The 21,433-nt window shown below is 42.6% G+C and overlaps 1 protein-coding gene across 1 annotated transcript in view; it reads right to left on the bottom strand.

Moving 5' to 3' along the window:
* Positions 1-21,433, bottom strand: part of KLHL4 (kelch like family member 4) — a 344,793-nt gene that overhangs the window by 33,826 nt on the left and 289,534 nt on the right. Inside the window, exons 5-6 of the mRNA XM_030209452.1 lie at positions 8,909-9,121; positions 3,726-3,912 (exon numbers count right to left, since the gene is read on the bottom strand). Coding sequence (XP_030065312.1) covers positions 3,726-3,912; positions 8,909-9,121 — 400 coding nt within the window. The remainder of the gene's footprint in view (positions 1-3,725; positions 3,913-8,908; positions 9,122-21,433) is intronic.

Genomic DNA, 21,433 nt, shown 5'->3' with positions numbered 1-21,433 from the left:
GTGAAAGGGCCCCTAAGTGCCATTCAACCAGCCAGGTGCCATTCCTAGCCAGTTAAATGGTTTTGAATATCAGGGGGATGCTAATTCACATGCTTTGGGGACAATTCTGTAACTGGGCATCTGGTAGGAGCCAATTCTGTAAAAGAACATAGGCACCTACTTTCCTTTATAGAATACTGACATTATCGTGAAGTGTGTGCACCTACTGTAAGTTCCAGTGGTATTTGTATAGCATAGATTACTGTGCAAGATAGACACATGCAAGTCCTACCCATGCTCCTGATCCAGCCTATATATACACCTATGTATAAAATACATGCTATGTTAAGAGTTGCACATATTTACAGAATACAGTTTAGGTAGAATTTTTACATATATGCACAAATGTGCCACTATTTTAATGAATTATGTATATAATTTTGCTGTGGTTCTATTTATGGTGCCTGAAAAATCTGTGCGGTAAAAAAATACACCTAGGCATATTCTCTAAAGCAGTTTTTTCCTCCAAGTCCAGTCAGGTTTTCAGGATGTCCAGAATGAATATGCATGAACTTGATTTGCATACACTAGAGACACCTATAAATTCCTATGGGTATCTCTAGCATTAGCACGTGCTAAAAACATTAGCACGTCTATAGCGCTGATTAGTAAATAGGGCCCTATGACTTTTCCCCCAGATAGTTGAGGCTTCTAGTTTGATCTATATATTAAGAGCGACTTACAACTTACCATGCTGCTTCATTCCCCTGATCTTGTTGATGTAGCCACACGTCTTCAGTCAACAAGACATGTTGCATCGCACGTTTATACTTTCTTTTTACGTAAATCTTCCATTACATGTCTGGGCTTTCGTAGATGTTGGGAACAAGATATTCAGCAGCCCATTTCTGATAGCAGTTGGATGCAGCTCTGTCGCTCAGTGTTTCAGTGTTCCAGGTCTGCGGCCATCATGCAGTCCCTTTATTTTTTATGCACCGGTCCTTATGGACGCCCCTCAGGTCGCATACCATAATCCGTCCATTTCCAGTTTATGTTGGTCTTGTCATGCTCAACAGGGCACTATCAGACACTTTGTTTTTGACTGTGTATGCCTTCAATCATTTTGGACTGATGTCTGGTTCACTTTAACAGATATATTTCATTTCCATGGTCCTATGCTGTATAAATATGTGTTGCTCAGAAACCAATGTTTTCGCTCTTCCTTAAGCCATAATGAATGCTTACTTGTTAATATTTTGCTCACTTTAGCCTTGACAGTAGTTTTTGGGCACTGGAAGACCCTGGGTCGTCACATACCAAGAATGGTAGAATTTGGTATTTCAGACTTATAAATATGATACCTTTCTGGCTAAAATGTCATGTCGCTATCCAGCTTATAATCGAAAGTGATCGCCGGCCATCTTCTGACACAAATCGGGAGATGGCCGGCCATGTCCTGAAACCAGCCAAATCGGTATAATCGAAAGGCGCTATTTTGACACCATCGCTGCTTTCCCATTGCAGAGCCGGCCAAAGTTCAAGGGGCATGTTGGCCGCGAAGCAAAGGCGGGGCATGGGTGGGGTTAAGAAATTGCCGGCTTTAGCCCATAATGGAAAAAAAAAAGGCGGCGATGAAGAGCATTTGGCCGCTTTTACTTGGTCCTTTTTTTTCAGGTCCAAGCTTCAAAAAGGTGCCCGAACTGACCACATGACCACCGGAAGGCAGCAGAGATGACCTCCCCGTACTCCCCCAGTGGTCACTAGCCCCCTCACACCAAAATAAACCCACTTTAAACACTTTTTTTCCAGCCTGAATGCCAGCCTCAAATGCTGTACCCACCTCCATGACAGCAGAATGTGTTCTGTCCTCCGACAGCCTTTGCCTGCTTGTGATGTGGCTCTGGGGTGAGTGTGACACCTTTTCTGTTATTTGCACTGCAGAGTCACATCAGCAATGCATTGTGGTGGGTGTAGGTATTGGTAGTTGGTAGGCTTTACTCCCCTGGTGCTTTCCCCCTGCTTACTGGGTCAGAGTGTGCCCTGTTTTGTTTCCTGATGTAGTCCATGTGGTAGTGGCCATTTTTGTAAATGCAGGGAGGAACACAATTTTAGATCCCTTTCCTGTGTTACCCACGTTAGAGAACGTAGTTCTTACCTTGAATGTTGCTGAAAGAGGGCGTTGTACACTATTGTGCCAGCTCTGACCTACTGCTCATCTTAGTACCAGGGGACTCTTTGCCAGTGGGGCACAACCTCTGATCTGCAGTTAACTGTGAGTAAAGGTGGTTATTCCAAGAAAGGACTTTTTCAGAGAGATTAGTCTTCAGGTGCGAACTGGTGTGCCAAAGTTATACAGCAGCAATAAGTCCTAGAGGCTGTATGCAGGTCCCTGGAACAGTTTTAGTGGGTGCAGTACATTTGTGGGTAGTGGGTTTTGGTGGGGGGTTGGGGGGGCTCAGCTCCCAAAGTAAGGGAGCTATGCACGTGGGAGCTTTTCTGAAGTCCACTGCAGTGCCCCCTAGGGTGCCCGGTTGGTGTCCTGGCATTCCAGGGGGGCTAGTGCACTAAAAATGCTGCCTCCTTCCACGGCCAAATGCCTTGGATTTGGCCGGGTTTGAGATGGCCGATATAACTTTCCATTATCGCTAAAAAACGAAACCAGCCATCTCAAACCCCAGTCAAATCCAATGCATTTGGCCGGTTCCAACCGTATTATCGAAACAAAAGATGGCCGGCCATCTTTTTCGAAAATACGGTTCGGCCAGCTGTTTGCGGCGCCGCCAAAATAGATGGTCGGCCATGTATTTGGCCGGCGCCGTTTGATTATTCCCCTCCACAACACTTATAAGGAGAAGTGGTCTTTGTTATTGTCCTACTTTGGAGATGCTTGTTGAGAAGTGTTTTTCTTTTTTCTTTTCTTCCTCTCCACTCTTTCTCTCTTCTGTCCTTTACATGATTTTTGCAATTTGTATGCTGTTGTACTGTTACACTGAATTGTCTTCTGTTATTCTCTTTTAAATTTAATAAAAATACTACGACCAGAAAAAGCCTAAAAAAAAAGAGTGGCAAAACCTTGATGGGGTGTCTCCTCTGGCAGTCTGTAGCAAAGTTTGAGCAATTTTTGCTTTATTGCTGTCATCAAGACAGAGTAGAGAATAGGTTACTTTCATTATTGCTATCCTTGATTTCGCTTTTATCTTTTCCAGCTTCTCATTGTTCACCAGCTGGAACAAATGCTTTATTTGACAAATTCTCTGGCAATATTTAAAATCCCCTCAAACAATTTGAAGTTTCTGACTATTGTTATTTTAACTCCACCTTCACCCCTACCTCTATCCACATCCAGTAAGTCAGTGGTAGCAGCTATGCACCATCATTTTCAGATCAGTCCATGATTGCTTTTTCATTAACTAGATTTGACTGTATGCCACTGTTAAAAAGGGTGGCATTAAAAGTGAGATGTTAAGACCTAAATCAATGAATAAATCTGTAGAAATAAACCTTCAATGATCTGAAGGTGTCGCATATATATAAAAATAGAAACAGAGGCATGAATTATTTAGTAATACATTTGACATACCATGAATCTTTAAATCCACTTATAATTAAATGTTTTTCTCTAAACTTAACAGATTTATATGAGAAACATTAATGCAATTCTAGCTGAGGTAATGTTACACTTCCTCAATAGAAAGTCAGTTAGCACAAGTTTAAGATGTGCATATCTAAATACAATTTAAACTGACCTTTAGTTGCATCCATGCCTCCTACAGCATATAGGGCCCCCACAGTGGATTTCCTTGGTTTGGTTCTCGGACTTTGCATCATTGACCTTCTTTCTGGTAAAAGATGGTACTTCATAGCTTCCATAAGAAGTTTTTGACACTCAAGGTCATTGGCAAACATTGCACTGTTCTCCAAATCTGCCAATAACTGAAGTAAAATTAGTTAGTGTAATTTGGCCTAAAATATTTACTCACAGTGGTGAGCTGGAGCCGGCTCGCACCGGCTTGCAAGAGCCGGTTGTTACATTTTGTACCAACTTGCGAGCCGGTTGTTTCCTACTGCGAGCCGGCTCTCCTCCCTCCCTCCCTCCCACCCGCCCGCCCGATCGATCGATCAATCGCCCGCCCGATCCCTCACTGTAACCGACTGTCACCTGACTCTTTTAATTCTTTGGCGGGGCAGGCAGTCTTGCCTGCCCGCTACCAGCGCTGACTCTCCCCTGCCGGTTTGCGCTTTAAAAATGGCTTCCGAGACTTCCAGAGGCGGCCTCACGAGACTTCTACTGAAGTCTCGGCGGCCATTTTGAAGCGCGAACCGGCAGGAGAGAGTCAGCGCTGGTAGCGGGCAGGCAAGACTGCCTGCCCCGCCGAAGAATTAGAAGAGTCAGGTCGGCAAGGGACGGGACGGACACGGAGGGAGGGAGGGAGGGAGGGAGAAGTCGCCGGTGAACATTTCGGGAGGGGTGGCAGGGGAGAGAAGGGAGTCCCTGGGCATGAGTGGATGGAGGGGAGAGAACTAAGGGTCGCGCTGGACATGGGTGGATGGAGGGCAGGGGAGAGGAGGGTCACTGCTGGACATGGGTGGATGGAGGACAGGGGAGAGGAGGAGGGTCACTGGGTATGGGTGCATGCAGGGCAGGGGAGAGGAGGGTCACTGCTGGACATGGGTGGATGGAGGACAGGGGAAAGGAGGGTCACTGCTGGACATGGGTGGATGGAGAGCAGGGGAGAGGAGGGTCACTGCTAGACATGGGTGGATGGTGGACAGGGGAAAGGAGGGTCACTGCTGGACATGGGTGCATCAAGCAGGGCAGGGGTTAGGAGGGTCACTGCTGGACATGGTGCATGCAGGGCAGGGGAGAGGAGGGTCACTGCTGAACATGGGTGCATGCAGGGCAGGGGAGAGGAGGGGAGAGAGAAGAAATGCTGCACATGGATGGAGGGGAGAGAAGAGTGAGGAAGGAGATGAGATGAGGGAAAAGGAAGAGAGGAGAAAAACTGCACATGGATGAAGAAAATAGGCAGAAGCTGAGGACCAGAAATGAAGAAGAAAGGAGGAAAGGAAAGAAATAAATGGAAAGGAAGCCCTGGAAACGGAGTTAAGAGGACAGATAGCAGCAGAATCGGATACTGGGCCAGCATGATCAGAAAAACAGTCACCAAAGGTAGAAAAAAAATAATTTTATTTTCATTATAGTGTTTGAAATATGTTCACTTTGAGAATCAGGTGCTCAACATTAAAAGTTTATATTTATTTACGGCATTTTATCGCACATTAAACATGAATTAGATTGGAACCTGTGATCATTTAATTTTTTTTTCCTGGAGGAATGCATTGCCAACCCCCACCCTAGGCTCTCTCCCCGGCCATAGCCAGTTCTGCAATTTGGGGGGGGGGCATAGAGGGGGACCGGGGGCACAGAGGGGGACTGGGGGGGCACAGAGGGGGACCAGGGAGAGAGCCTTTGTTAAACATTTACCAGCACACCACTGTTTACTCATAACATTTAGGACCTATTAACTAAATCATAATAGTGATTCCCATTGTGGCAAATGTGATGCAGCCCATTCAATTCAATTGGGCTTTGTCACATTTGCCATGTGGGAATCACTAGTGCGATTTAGTAAAAGGGGCCCTTAACCACCTAACGCATTTGCCCGGGGGTAATTCTGATTTTGACGCACCCCAAATCCCACGGTAGAGAATAATTTTCTATTTTCTACCATGAGGGGCATTCCCGGTGGTAACCGGCAATGTGCCCATGTTGGCACATGCAGCATGGTTACCGCGTGGGTAGCATGTGAGCTCTTATTGCTAATTCAATGGGTGGCAGTAAGGGCTCAGGCCTTAAATAGACATGCACTAGTTTTAAAATTAGCACAGGCCCATTTCCCAGTCATTAAAAAAATAGCCTTTTTCCTAACCATGGTAAAAAATGGCCCAGCATACACCTAAAAGATGCTTCCACACTAGAGCAGGCCACTTTGTACCATGGCTTTCTAAAAGGACCCCTTAGATAGCTTTTGAGCTTGCAGGCAATATATAACAAACTAAGGAGCCCTTTTATAAAGTTGTGGAAAGCACTAACTTGTGCTTACAGCAGCAAAATTTGGCTTACCGCAGAGCACACTGAGGTATCTCATGGTAATTTTGGGATGTGTGAATTGGGAGCAATTCCTGGCCAGTTAAAACAATTTTGAATATCTGTAGCGTTTAAACAGTTTTGAGCGTCTGTAACATTTCTAATATTTGATTTGTAGCTACCATTTGGCAGCATTATCTTTATTTTAAAAAGTTTATTTTAGTATATATATGAGAATAAGTTCATAGTATATGTACATTTACATAATATACATTTTATTTAAGGGGAGGTATTATTTTACTAGCGATATCTCTTCTGAACGATACTCAAAACTATTTAACTGGCCAGGAACGGCTTCTGACTAGTTAAATATAACAGAAAAGTTAAAATAATAAACAAACAAAACATAATTAAAACCAGGGGGGGCATTGATAGAGAGTACCCATGATGTATAGAGTTTTATAAGTGAACTGCCTTTGCGGCTGGTCTCACTGAAATCTAGCTCGACTGAATGGGCAGTCTATACTGAACTCTCGTTTGCCCCCTCTCTAATTTTTACATTTGTAAGGGTTTTTTCTCTAGGCATCTGATATATGACTTTGGACGTTTTGGGGGATTGACTTCCTTTACTTTTTGATATAGTTTTTTGTCTCTCCCCATAGGGATTTTGCCATTTTTGGTAGTGATTTATTTCACCAAAACGAAATCAAAACCATGCTCCCTTGCAATAAGGACGTGTATATCCCAGCTTTCTATAATTGGAATTTATACATCTATGCAATATACACATATAAATGCCAGTTTATGCACATCCAAATTGCAAACAGGGCTTCTGAAATTACCACATTAGCTGTTATAATAGTAGCATTTCTTTCTAAATTTTCCTCTAGAATGTAACATTCCTAGTCAAATGATAACATGGGCATGGATATGGGAAAGTTGGTTCAAGCTCAGTTCGGATAAAATCGAACTATTATAGAGAAACTGGCAGCATCAATTAAAAGAAGATGAATGGCCAAGAACTGTATAAAGGGCTTAAATTAACGAGCATGCTTCAGTGACTCTGAACATGAAAATGACTTCTCAAATTTCTACAAGTTTTAAAATGAGTGTTCCTCTACTTTATTTGCAGAGCTCAATCAAGTGATACGCATCTCTATCTTCTTCAGAAGATGTTTACATAACATCTGAAAGCTTAATAAATTTTCTCAAAATACACAAAGCAATAGCAGCAAAAAAATGCTCTATTCTTATGCTGAGTAAATACACTATAATCCTATTATGATATTTGGCAGGGCAATAACTGAGGGGCTATTTTACTAAAGATTAGCTTGAGTTATCTGCAACAGGGCCCATAGGAATAAATTGGGCCCAGCTGCAGATAATTTGAGCTAATCTTTAGTAAAAGACCCCTTGAGTACATCAAAATCTGATTAAATAAATATGCTGTGTCACGTGGAGGGGCATAATCGAATGGAGGCGCCCATCTATAAGAGCGGCCATCTCCGGGAAGGGGCGGAGCCAACCGTATTGTCGAAACAAGATGGCCGGTCATCTTTCATTTCGGTAATACAGTTGGGCCCGTCCAAATCTCAACATTTGGGCCGCACTTAGAGATCGCTGGCGTTAGAGATGGCCGGCATTGGTTTTCGCTGATAATGGAAACTAATGGCGGCCATCTCAAAACCGGCCAAATCCAAACCATTTGGTTGTAGGAGGAGCCAGCATTTATAGTGCAGTGGTCCCCTCACATGCCAGGACACCAACCAGGCACCCTAGGGGGCACTGCAGTGGACTCCACAAATTGATCCCAGGTGCATCGCTCCCTTACCCTGTGTGCTGAGCCCCCCAAAACTCCCCAATCTCACTACCCACAACTGTACAACACTACCACAGCCCTTAAAGGGTAACGAGGGGCACCTATATGTGGGTACAGTGGGTTTTGGGTGGGTTTTGGAGGGCTCCCATTTACCAACACAAGTGTAACAGGTGGGGGGATGGGCCTGGGTCTGCCTGCCTGAAGTGCACTGCAGTACCCACTAAAAACTGCTCCAGGGACCTGCATAGAGCTGTGATGGAGCTGGGTATGACATTTGAGGCTAGCATAGAGGCTGGCACAAAAATGTTTATATATTTTTTTGGGGGTGGGAGGGGGTTGGTGACCACTGGGGGAATAAGGGGAGGTGATCCCCGATTCCCTCCGGTGGTCATCTTGTCAGTTGGGGCACTTTTTTGAGGCTTGGTCCTAAAAATAAATGGACCAAGTGAAGCTGGCCAAGTGCTCGTCAGAGCCAGCCTTCTTTTTTCCATTATCAGCCGAGGCCAGCCATCTCTTAACCACGCCCCGTCCCGCCTTCGGTACACTGCCAACACACCCCTGGCCCTGCGACGGAAAGCAGTTGAAGCCGGCCAAAATTGGCTTTCGATTATGCTGATTTGGCCGCCATTAGGAGAAGGCCGGCCATCTCCCGACTTGTGTCGGAAGATGGCCGCCCTTCTCCTTCGAAAATAAGCAGGATAATTATATGCTTGTTTTTGCATAAAATAGTCATCATGAGCACGTAAAAAATGTAGCTCATTTACGTTTGTTGTTTGGAGTTTTTCATTTCACACTTTCTTGTTAATTTCTTTTTTTGTAAGTATTAAAACTTTTAACACATGAATCAACCTTACACACATTAATTCATATGTAAATGTGCTACTAATTTTGTGGTAACAAATGCACATCTAACAAACAAGCTTATAAGGCTTTTCCTTTTTTATGCATTTATGAAGTAGGGTTTGAATGAATATGCATTTGCATTCGTCACGAGAACAATGTACTCTATCAAATGTTAATACCTGTGGTGGAAGTAATGGCAATCTTATGTAAGAAAGAAGCATTCCAAGTTCACATTGTCTAGTTTGTAAATCATGTTTCACCCACATCATTAAGGCTTGAAATATAGTTTCTTCATCTGGAACATTGATGTCATCACTCGAGAGAAGCTTTGCAATTTCATTGCCTGGCAGTAAAAGAAATTCTTGATTCCGTATTACTTCAATGAAGTGCTCCTAGGAGAGAAATTTCTTCTGCAAAATCAGGTGTGTAAAAGACTTTTTGCTTGAAAAAAATGTATTGCATGTATATTCCTGAGAGAAATAGATAAAACATTGTGTTTTATTTGGCACAATTATTCACAAAGAATGAATAAAGCAGCCAAAAAAGTGCATTGCAAATTTTTTAAAAAATTTTAAAGCTTACCCCAATTCAATGAAACTGCAAACATTTAAGTACATTATATGAAGAACTTCAATAAACTACCAGGCCCACATTAAATATTATGCAGGACCTTAAACTGAGACCCAAAAAAAAATGATATCAAGTACTTAAATTGTAACTTTAAATGATGCTATAATACTATCATAACACACCCTCATTTACCCCCTGTTTACTTTGAATGAGCTGTGTCAGCATTGCCGTGCAACTTAGTAAACAAAGGGGTTAATATCCAAGGCAAGGAGCTATAAACAAAATCATAAAGGAAATATATTTATCATTCCAAAACTCCAAGCCGCCCTTTTACTATGCTGCGCTAAAAGGGGTCATACGTTATGATTTGCAAACAGTGGCCTTTGCGCACCTTTATGTGGGTCTTTCCCATATACTAAGGCCACTTTTTCTGTGGCCTAAAAATGGCCACTTTCACATTTTCCAAATTAATGGCCATGTGCTAATGTTACCATTAATATTTGCAATGGATGTTGCACACCACACTGTAACTATTCATATGTGTATCTGTCTTTGTAGGTTCCTTCTTCTATATAATCGGTTTTATGATCCTTTTTTACTATTGATATGCTTTTTCTTCTTCATATTTTTCATTATTTACATATATTTTTTGTATTATTATATCTGATGTAGACCTGTGATGCAGGCGCTGTGCACTGAAACACAGCCCAAGTAGGGTCATTGATGTACAAGATTCAGTCTTTGATGTTGTAAGGAGGTTGGAGGGTCTAAGCAGCCCAGGAGGAGGTATGGGGCCAGACTACATTCCCCACAAGGCCCTGAGAGAAGAGATCGGGGTGGTAGGTCTCAAAACCCGGTATGGCCCCCACGTGGAAGGGAGGGGGAAAAGGACTGGAAAGAGCAGCTGCTATGGCAGGCGAGGGCCAGAAGGGGGAGCAGGGATGACAAAGCTCAATACCCTTGGGTTAGAAATCAGTACAAGATTCCTTCCACCTGGGAGGGGGAGGAGGTCTCCAACCAACAGCCTAACAGAGGAGCAGAGTTAATGGAGTGTTTGGAGGAAGGAGAGGCTGGAGAGACCAACACACCAGGTTTGGAGGAACCAGTGGACATGGACTGTAATTGTACTTTGGGGCAGAGTTGCAGGGACTGAAGGCGGTGGGTGGTCACAGGAGTCAATTAGCTGTGTTGTGGGCAGTGTACTGCCATTCTGCAACCACCCAAGTGGAAAGACTTTAAAACTGAAACCCAGGCTGTTGAACTGGGGGAGACCTTGGATTTAAAGGGAAGTTTTTTCTTGTTGCTTTATTTTGGGAAACTGAATGGGACTTTAACCCCCTTGAACTGAGATTTTGTGGAGGAGGGGAAATAAACTGTGTGGAACTAAAAGCTGTGTTGTCTGGAAGGACTTTGTTTGGGGACTGCTGAAGGGAGCCTACCACCCCTGAAGGTTTGCTACCGGGATTGCAGATATTACAATGTACAAGATTGATCTCTGCTGTGGAATAAAAGGACACGTCCCATTTTTGAACACTCTTGGTGCTTCTTTTGTGTTTTTTACCATTAGTGTGTGGTAATTACCAAAAATTAGTGTGTGAACCCTGCATCACCTAGGGCCCCTTTTACCAAGCCGTGGCAAAAGAGGGCCTGCGCTGGCATCAGCACATGTTTTTGACGTGCGCCAGCAGGTAAAATGGAGATTTTTTTTTTAGGAAATGGCCGTGCAGCCACTCATTGAGGTGGCAGTAAGAGTTCCTGTGACAACTCAGCAGTAACCGAGCAGTGCGTGTGTACTTTAGATTGTAAGCTCCTTTGAGCAGGGACCATCCTTCTTTGTTAATTTGTACAGCGCTGCGTAACCCTAGTAGCGCTCTAGAAATGTTAAGTAGTGGTAGTAGTACCACCAGGTACACACTGGTGCTACAAAAATAAATCTATTTTTGTAGGGCCAGATATGACGACATGCTAGGGGTAGGAACTACTGCCAGGCTGCTGCATAGCCTGGCGGTACTTCCTTTTTAGCGAGCTGTAAGCCCACATTGAGCTTACTGCCACTTTGAAAAAGCGGCCCCTATTTTGTAGGCAGTAAGGGCTCACATGCTAATCTTATGCTAATAATTAATGTAAATGTGCTGATTAGTGCAGAATTGCCCATTCTCCTCCCCCAAACAAGCTCCCCTGACCAACCCAAAAAATGTTTAGCACAAGGGTAGTGCACACTCATTTGGAACCGAGTGCTCCCCATGGTAAGCCCTTTTAAACTTTGGTAAACAAGTGCTAGTGCTTACCGCAGCTTAATAAAAGAACCCCAAAATGAGGTATTTTGAGAGCAATTTTTCAACTTTACTACCTAGCTTTTAGACCTGCAGTTATTTGAATTATGGGGCCCTTTTATTAAGTCGCAGCAAAATCTGTATTTAACGCATGCTAACATTGGACGCTCCCATATACCAAGCCCAAAATTACTCCACCAGTATACTAAGCATTTTTCTATTTGTTTCTTACATGTCCCAAGCTAATTTTTTCTATTAGTGTGTTGGACGTGGAAAAAAATAACGCATGAGCACATATTGCCTCCTATTTAAGAGATGCTTACTGCTCCCATGTTAAGGGTTCTGTTTACTAAGCAGCATTATAGGTGCATTAACATTTTTAATGTGCATTAACCACGTACGTGCCTACAATATCCTTATAGGCGCCTACATTTTTAGCGCGCGCTAAGTGTAGGCATGCTAAAAGCCCTAACACACCATAGTAAACATTGCATTATCCAGCTTGTGCGTGCTATTGTAAACATGCTAAATGGATAATGCTTCCACATCCATTCTCTACCCATAATACCCTCCCTTCAATTTGTTTTTCATGAAATAGTTCGCAATTAGTGCATGCTGACAGATGAATCATTTTGCTGCAAATCTTTCTTTCTGCATTAAGGGCTCCTTTTACAAAGCCGCATTACTGATTCCCATGTGACAACTGCGATGAAGCCCATGGGAATTGAACTGGCTTTCTCGCATTTACTGCACTGGGAATCTATACCACGACTTTGTAAAACGACCCTTAGTGTGTGTTAACACTTAAATCAGTTTAGTAAAAGTGCCCCTTTGAAAAGAAAACTCCCTGCAAAATTTCCCATTTAAAAACTGACAGGCTACTGCTGCACTGGAAATCGTAGACACACTGGAATATTCAGATAAATGACCACTTTGAGCCTGCCATAGTTAGCATTGTGATGTTAAGATGATGCATTATGTGTGCGAGAGTGATTAAAACATAAGCACAAAGAAATATAGCAGAAAAAAATAAAAAAAGACAAAAATATAAAAATTCAATTGCCACACTAGTTGGAAGCACACATAGGAAGGAAGGGGGTTTTGTCTATTTGGTGAGTGAAATAACACAAGAGACCCTGGTGACTATATGAGACTTTCCCCTTAAAATATAAAAGTTGTCTACTCCGGAAATAAACATCTACCACTCTGTATTGTACATATTTTAGGATAAGCAGCATAAGATCTGTATTACTGTTTTGGGATCTTGCCATGTACTTGTGACCTGGATTGGCCACTGTTGGAAACAGAATGCTGGGCTTGATGGACCTTCAGTCTGTCCCAGAATGGCAATGATTATGATCTTATGTTCTTAGAACCTCTTTAACAAAGCCGCGTTACCAATTCCCGGTGCAACAAATAAGAGGAAGCCCGTTCAATTCCAAGCCCGTTCAATTCCTACGGGCTTCCTCTCATTTGCTGTGCGGGAATCGATAGCGCAGCTTTGTAAAAGAAGCCCTTAGTGAAATAATTTTTCAGACATAGAGATATTAATTTTATCGCTTAAAACATTTTGCTTTTATGGATGTTTAGAGAGCTACTGAGAAGCGACGGAAGTTTCTATAGTTATAGTGTTGCAAGTTGGTGCTATGCTCTTTTTTAAGTAACCTTGTAAATGTATGGTGAAGTTCAAGGGTATGAAGATAGAGACATTTAAATAACTTCATAAAATAAATGGGACTCTTTCAACTGAAAGGAAATTCTAGAACAAGGGAGCATAGGATAAAGGTGAAAGACTCAGGAGTAATCTAAAAAAATATTTCTTTATGGAAAGAGTGGACAAGGCATGGAACAGCCTCCCAGAGGTGGTGGTAAAGATGACGACATGTTTCTGAATTCAAGAAAGCAAGGAGCAACCACAGAGCATCTCTAAAGAAGAGGAAATAAATATTAGAGATTAGTACTTGGTATGAATGGTGAGAATGGATAGGCCATATGGTGTTTGCTGACATTTTCCATGTAAGTATCTTTTCTTTGACTCTTCTCAATTATATTTTCTCCTTTGTGATAAATTACCTGTCACCCCTTCTACTCCCTTCTCTCCATCATCTTCCATGCAAGAGGGAAACTGCTGTCCTTATACTCAGAATCAGTTTCTCACACTAGCCAGGTTTCTTTTTCTTGGGTATTCATGCTAATTATTGGTCTTTCTATTTGAGATTTGCTCTCCCTAAATATAGTGGACTTCATTTGGGGGTTATTTTCATTCATTTAATTGTATCATGTCACCCTCCCCCTTTATTCTTCTTGATGATGTACTCTCAATTTGGTTTTGAAATCTGTAATTTGAAAACCAATATAAATGAAAAGCAATTTTAAAAAATCAGACCATAGAATAATCTTATTCAATGAAGTTCTTATTATCTTTAGCACGTAAACGTTTTTGGGCTGATATTCAAAAGAGATTTTATGTTCACCAGTAGCTGGATTTTCAGACCTTACAAGGATAGTATCAGGCTGAAAATCTGTCTAAATGGCCCTATACTGTCAATGTGGTGAAGGGGCAAAGGGATGGTGGTGTAAGAGCAGACTACAAGATTATCCAAAGTATAGTGATATTCAGTCACTTTGGGGGAGGGGGGATTCTACATATGGCACCTAAAAAATCCACATGGAAAACATTTCCACCTAAACGTATTCTATAAGCGGTGCCTAGATTGAGGCGTGGTATATAGAATACGCTTAATTGATATCCCAGTGACTAAAACTACACACATCCGTTTATGTCAACACAAATATTTTTAAATTCTGGTATGTAGATTTAGGCACACTGGACCATATTCTATAACTATGCACGTAAATTTCAGAACACCCAAGAAACGCCCATTTCACCGCCTATAACCACTTCCCTTTTTGCCTGCAAGTGTTAGAAGTTAGGTGCACTGTGTTACAGAATATGATTAGCGACTTGTACACATAAATTATAATTATTGCCAATTAGTGCTCATTATTGCTTGTTAAGAGCTGGTAACAACACTGGTTGGCTTGTTAAGCCAATTAAGTTATGCACATTCTTATAGAATTCACTTGGATTTTGGTGTAAATCTCTAGGCGCGCTATATAGAATCCAGGGGTATCTAGATAACTTGCATGTTTAGGGGCTTATTTAGTAAACTGTGGTAAAATGTTGCTCTTACTGTACTTTAATTGCATAAACTGATACAGACTGTGTAGTAAGAGTTGGGGGAGGTGCATCTTTGAAAAGAAAAATAATGCACACTAGCTCCTTAATTCTATAATCTTACACACACATTTTCACACTCAGCATGTAAATTTGCATGCACAGGTTCTAGAATAATGACAGTTCCATGCAGAACTTAATTGTCAAATTAGGTGCTAATTGGCAGTAACTACCAATAATAGGCTATAATGGGAGTTAATTGGTGCTAATTTGTAGTCATTCACATAACTGCCTTTAGTTGTAATTCTACATAAGAACATAAGCATTGCCATATGAGGACAGACTGAAGGTCCATCAAGTCCAGTATCCTGTATTCAACAGTGGCCAATCCAGATCACAAATACCTGGCAAGATCCCAGAACAGCAAAACAGATTTTATGCTGCTTATCCTAGAAATAAGCAGTGGACTTTCCTAAGTCCATCTTAATAATGGCTTATGGACTTTTCTTTTAGGAAATTATCCAAACCTTTATTAAACCCTGCTGAGCTAACTGTCTATCACATTATCTGGCAACAAATTCCAAAGCTTAATGACTCTTTGAGCGAAGAAATATTTTCTCTGATTCATTTTAAATTTACTACTTGGTAGCTTCTTTGTATGCTCCCTAGTCCTGGTATTTTTGAAAAGCATAAACAAGCAATTCACATCTACCTGTTACACTCCACTCAGTATTTTATAAACCTCTATTAGTGTATAATTCTTTTAGCACACAACTGCTAGGAAAGATATGGGTGTGTGTGGGGGGGGGGGGGGGGGGGGGGGCGAAGCATGGGTGGATCAAAAATATGCCCAGCACTTATGAATTATTATTTACTTATGTAACCGGCACTATTCCCGGGCATAAGCAGTATTCTATAAACAGTGCCTAACTTTTAAGTGTGGCTTATAGAATAGTGCCTTTTTGGCACCATATATTGAATCTAGCTCATAGTGGGTAATGTGTGCCAATGGCAATAAGTAGTCCACCCCCATTCTCCACTGTAAAGCTATTCTTTTCCCGCCACTGTTAATGCTTAAATTTCTAAAAAATCAAGCACTACGGAGATCAGGATCACGGACCATTGTAACCTGAGGCAGGTCATCGAAACGACGGTCATCGTTGGTCTTGGTCTGCATTTAAAACTGATCCATATGCTGAATTGACCCGTATGCTGTAACGTCAGATAAAGCTAAGTAAATCTGATGCTGATTCTAATGTATTAAAGTATTTTACAAAGAAAGAAGACAAAAAATATAAACATAAAAAATAAGATAAAAACGAAAAAAAGATAAAACCCTATGAAATTAAAGAGAGAGGTTTTTATGCGGAGGTTTTTTGGCCAATGATGAAGAAGTCCAGCCCTCGTGGTCTTTAGACTTGCTGAGGGCTTCTCGAGGCCTTTTTCCTCTGTTTTTTTGAGTCATAGTAACATAGTAACATAGTAGATGACAGCAGAAAAAGACCTGGATGGTCCATCCAGTCTGCCCAACAAGATAACTCATATTTGCTGCTTTTTGTGTATACCCTACTTTGATTTGTACCTGTGCTCTTCAGGGCACAGACCGTATAAGTCTGCCCCGCACTATCCCCACCTCCCAACCACCAGCCCCACCTCCCAACCACCGGCTCTGGCACAGGCACAGACCGTATAAGTCTGCCCAGCACTATCCTCACCTCCCCACCACCAGCCCTGCCTCCCAACCACCGGCTCTGGCACAGACCGTACAAGTCTGTCCAGCACTATCCCCGCCTCCCAACCACCAGTCCCGCTTCCCACCACCGGCTCTGGCACAGACCGTATAAGTCTGCCCAGCCCTATCCCTGCCTCCCAACCATCAGCCCCGCCTCCCGATCTTGACTAAGCTCCTGAGGATCCATTCCTTCGGCACAGGATTCCTTTATGCTTATCCCACACATGTTTGAATTCCGTTACCGTTTTCATTTCCACCACCTCCCGCGGGAGGGCATTCCAAGCATCCACTACTCTCTCCGTGAAAAAATACTTCCTGACATTTTTCTTGAGTCTGCCCCCCTTCAATCTCATTTCATGTCCTCTCGTTCTACCACCTTCCCATCTCCGGAAAAGGTTCGTTTGCGGATTAATACCTTTCAAATATTTGAACGTCTGTATCATATCACCCCTGTTTCTCCTTTCCTCCAGAGTATACATGTTTAGTTCAGCAAGACTAGTCAGACTCCTAGATGCATTTCACTAAAAATCTCCTAAATTTTCTAAATGCTTTTGCTGCGTGCTGAGGCCATTTTTATCTCAGCGAGTAAAAAAGCTGAAAAAAGACATGGCCATGCAGTAAGATTGCTTTTACCATATTGCCATCCGGAGGGGGGGAGTTACTTACCACTACCCACGGAGGTGGTAGTAAGGGCTACAAGCTAACCTGGGTAGCATGCGGTGCATCCTGATTTCTGCCTGGTAACTCCCTGTGGAAATATTTTTTGAATATTTTTGCTAGTGCCAGAAATGCCGCACACTTGGGGTGGAACCACTGCAGGTGCCTGCGTTGGGATGCTGGTAGCTCCAGGTTGGCGCATGGTAAGCCCACGGTGGGCTTACCACCGCTTAGTAAAAGGACCCCCAAATTAGGCCTAAAGTTAGGTGCTAATTCCATGCCCAACTTGGAAATATGCTCCAATGGATGCAATGCGCCAAAATGGGGTTAAAAATGGCAGATCGGCACAGAAATACGCACGTCAGTGGCATTTAATGCGCATAGGTCATTACCGCCCGGTTACCGCATTAGACCTTACCACTAAGTCAATGGCTGGCAGTAAGGTCTCAGACCCAAAATGGATACATGGCAATTTTCAATTTGCTGCATGTTCATTTTTGGCAAAAATTTTAAAAAGGCCTTTTTTTATAGGTGCGCTGAAAAATGGATCTGTGTGCACTCAAAACCTGCACCTACACTACCACAGGCCATTTTTCAGCGCACTTTAGTAAAAGGACCCCATAACTTGCTAAGGGCCCTGTTTATTAAGCTGAGCTCTAAGCACTCAAACCTTTTAGCGTGCACTACAATTTAGCACATTCTAATGCTAGAGATACCCAATAGGTGTCTCTATCGTTGCACACGCTAATTTTTAGCGCACACTAAAAAATTAGCATGCCTACAGTGCAGCTTAGCAAACAGGGCCCTAAGTGTAACACACTTTGCCTAAATTCTAATGCGCTGCCAAAAAGGGGCTTGGTTATGGGTGGGGAAATGGGTGTTTCATGGGCTTTCCAAAATTTATGCACACTGTTATAGAATATGGCCCAGTGCATCTAAATCTATGTGTTTGGCATTTATGCCATGTTTCCATTGGTGTGTTTGTTTATTTATTTATTTATTTATGGTTCATTTCTACCCCACATTTTCCCACATATGCAGGCACAATGTGGCTTCCATGAATTACAAAAGTCAAGAGATACAACACAAGAATGTTACAGTAGAATAAGGATAAAACACTAGCAGCAATTAGGGTGGCTAAACAGCAGAGTTACTGATGGAATACACTTTTTCAAAAAGGTACGTTTTCAGCAGCTTCTTGAAAAGATGGTGGTCAGCTTGCAATTTTAGGTACAGGGGAAGAGCATTCCAAGTCTTCGGGCTGGAGTAGTGGAAAGTAGAGGCAAAAAGAAGTTTATATTTTACACCCCTGCAAGATGGATAATGTAGTTGTAGAAAGTTGCGTGCTGTTGTGATGGCATTTCTAGGTGGGAGATCTATTAAAGGGGTCATGTATTCCGGAGCTAATCCGTATATTATTTTATGCGTCAAAGTGCAGATCTTGAATGCGTAGGAACCATGCGCAATTTGCCCAAGATGAGTCTTGCAGCAGTATTCTGGGCGGTCTGGAATTTCCTCGGTAGATGCTCCTGGCAGCCTGTATAAATCCCACTGCAGTAGTTCAGGTGAGACCGAACCAACCAGTGAACGAGTGTGCAGAAGAGCTCTCTGGTGAGACAAAACTTAACGCGCTGCAGCCTCCACATTGCATAGAACATCCGCTTGGTGACCGCTCGCACTTGCAGATCCAGGTGCAGGTGAGGATCCAGCTCAACACCCAGTAATCGTAGGCTCTGTGAAATAGGGAGCTAGAGGAAAATCTGGCATGGACGGACGAGAGTACAAGACACTGAGTTTTGTTTTTGTTTAACTTAAACCGAAATACCTCAGTCCAACGTTCCAAGATGGAAAAACTCGCTTCGATCAAATCTGTGATTTCATCTAATGAGGAATGGAAGGGGATGGAGATGGTTATGTCATCTGCATAGATAAATGGTTTCAGGCCTTTGTTTGCTAGTGCAGTTGCAAGAGGAAACAGCATGATGTTGAATAGCGTTGGAGAAAGGGGTGAACCTTGTGGAACCCCACAAGAGGCTTTCCAAGGTGCTGAATGAACTGGGGTGCCTTTGACCTGGTATGTTCTCGTTGACAGGAAACCATTAAACCAGAGTAACACGCTCCCACCGATGCCTCGGGTGACCAGTAGATGTAGTAAGATGTTGTGGTCTACCATATCAAACGCGCTGGACATGTCGAACTGCATCAGTAATATTTTCATACCAATAGACTCAACTATCATACTCGCTAATACAAGATGGACACCAACACCATGGTCAGACCACCATAGAGCAAATGTCACTCTCTGCTGGCAAAAAACACAACTAAACACGAATAATAAACATGAGCGAACAACCTACACAACGAGAGGGAAAATAGACCCCTCAACATTCTGGCAACAGATCTACCAGAACGAATGGACTACAAACGCTGACACCATCCAATTCCTCCAAGAATGGGATGACATAAGCACAATAACATTAGACAAAATCGCCCCAGTCCAAACCAGAACTACACACAGGAAAAACGCAAATCCATGGTTCACCGAAGAGCTGAAAAAACTAAAAACACAAGTCAGGAGACTAGAACGAGCCTGGAACAAAAAGAGAGATGAACAAACACTAAATGACTGGAAACTACTTCGGAGAAAATACAAATATACCATAAAACAGACAAAAAGACTTCACTACAAAACATTAATAGGACCAAACTACAAAGACACACATAAACTCTTCAACCTCGTGAACAAACTATTAGACACCTCACCAGTTACAACCAACGACAAAGATACACCAAGTGTCGACAACCTAGCGACATACTTCAAGGAGAAAATTATACTACTACGGCACAAGATACCCACTAGCCCTACAGAATACACCACTCTTCTAGACTGCCTAGATCCAGAAGAAGGAATATTCCCAGCAGACAGAACCTGGACCGAATTTGAACAACTGCCAGAAGACCTCATCTCTAAAACTCTTAAAAGATATGCTAAATCCAACTGCAAACTAGACATATGTCCAAACAGCCTCATGAAATCCGCTCCCCAGAAATTCATAATAGACCTAACAAACCACATAAACTACATGCTACAAAATGGACTCTTCCCAAAAGAAAAAGGAAAAATCCTGCTCACCCCTATTCCTAAAGATACAAAGAAAAACACGAGCTAAATAACCAACTACAGGCCAATAGCATCTATACCACTAATAACCAAGTTAACTGAAGGTATGGTAACTAAACAACTCACAAACTACCTAGATAAACACTCAATACTGCATGACGCCCAATCAGGATTCCGATCGAATCATAGTACAGAAACAGTATTAATCACCCTTATGACCAAATTCAAACAAATCATCGCAACTGGCAACAATATACTCCTCCTACAATTTGACATGTCAAGCGCCTTCGACATGGTAGATCATGGAATCCTGCTACACATACTCGAACATTTTGGCATAGGAGGAAATGTCCTGAACTGGTTCAAGGGGTTCCTAACCCTACGTTCGTATCAAGTCACATCTAATTCAACCACGTCCAAGGCATGGACACCTATATGTGGAGTCCCACAAGGATCACCTCTTTCACCAACCATTTTCAACCTAATGATGATCCCTTTAGCAAAACTCTTATCAAACCATAAGCTCAACCCGTATATATACGCCGATGATGTAACAATATACATCCCATTCAAACAAGACACCAAAGAAATCTCCAACGAAATCAATCAAAGTATACACGTCATGAACACATGGGCAGACGCATTCCGCCTGAAATTAAACGCAGAAAAAACCCGATGCCTGATACTCACCTCCCAATACAACACAAATGAATTCAGCGCTATAAACACACCAACCCTAAACCTCCCAGTCTCAGAAACACTAAAAATCCTTGGAGTCACCATCGACCGCCACCTAACACTCGAAACCCACGCAAACAATACAACCAAGAAGATGTTCTATGGCATGTGGAAATTGAAAAGGATAAGACCATTCTTCCCAAGATTCGTCTTCCGCAGCCTAGTGCAATCCCTCGTCCTCAGCCACCTGGATTACTGCAACTCACTATACGCGGGCTGCAGAGAGCAAATAATGAGGAAACTTCAAACAGCCCAGAACACAGCAGCCAGGCTCATCCTCGGAAAACCAAGATATGAAAGGGCGAAACCACTACGAGAGAAATTACATTGGCTTCCACTTAAGGAACGCGTTACTTTCAAAGTTTGCACACTAGTCCATAAGATCATCTACGGCGAAGCCCCAGCGTACATGTCTGATCTAATAGACCTACCACC

This window comes from Microcaecilia unicolor, chromosome 7 (assembly GCF_901765095.1).
Source record: "Microcaecilia unicolor chromosome 7, aMicUni1.1, whole genome shotgun sequence".
NCBI classification, from domain to species: domain Eukaryota; kingdom Metazoa; phylum Chordata; class Amphibia; order Gymnophiona; family Siphonopidae; genus Microcaecilia; species Microcaecilia unicolor.
This window is presented reverse-complemented; position numbering and strand designations above follow the sequence as displayed.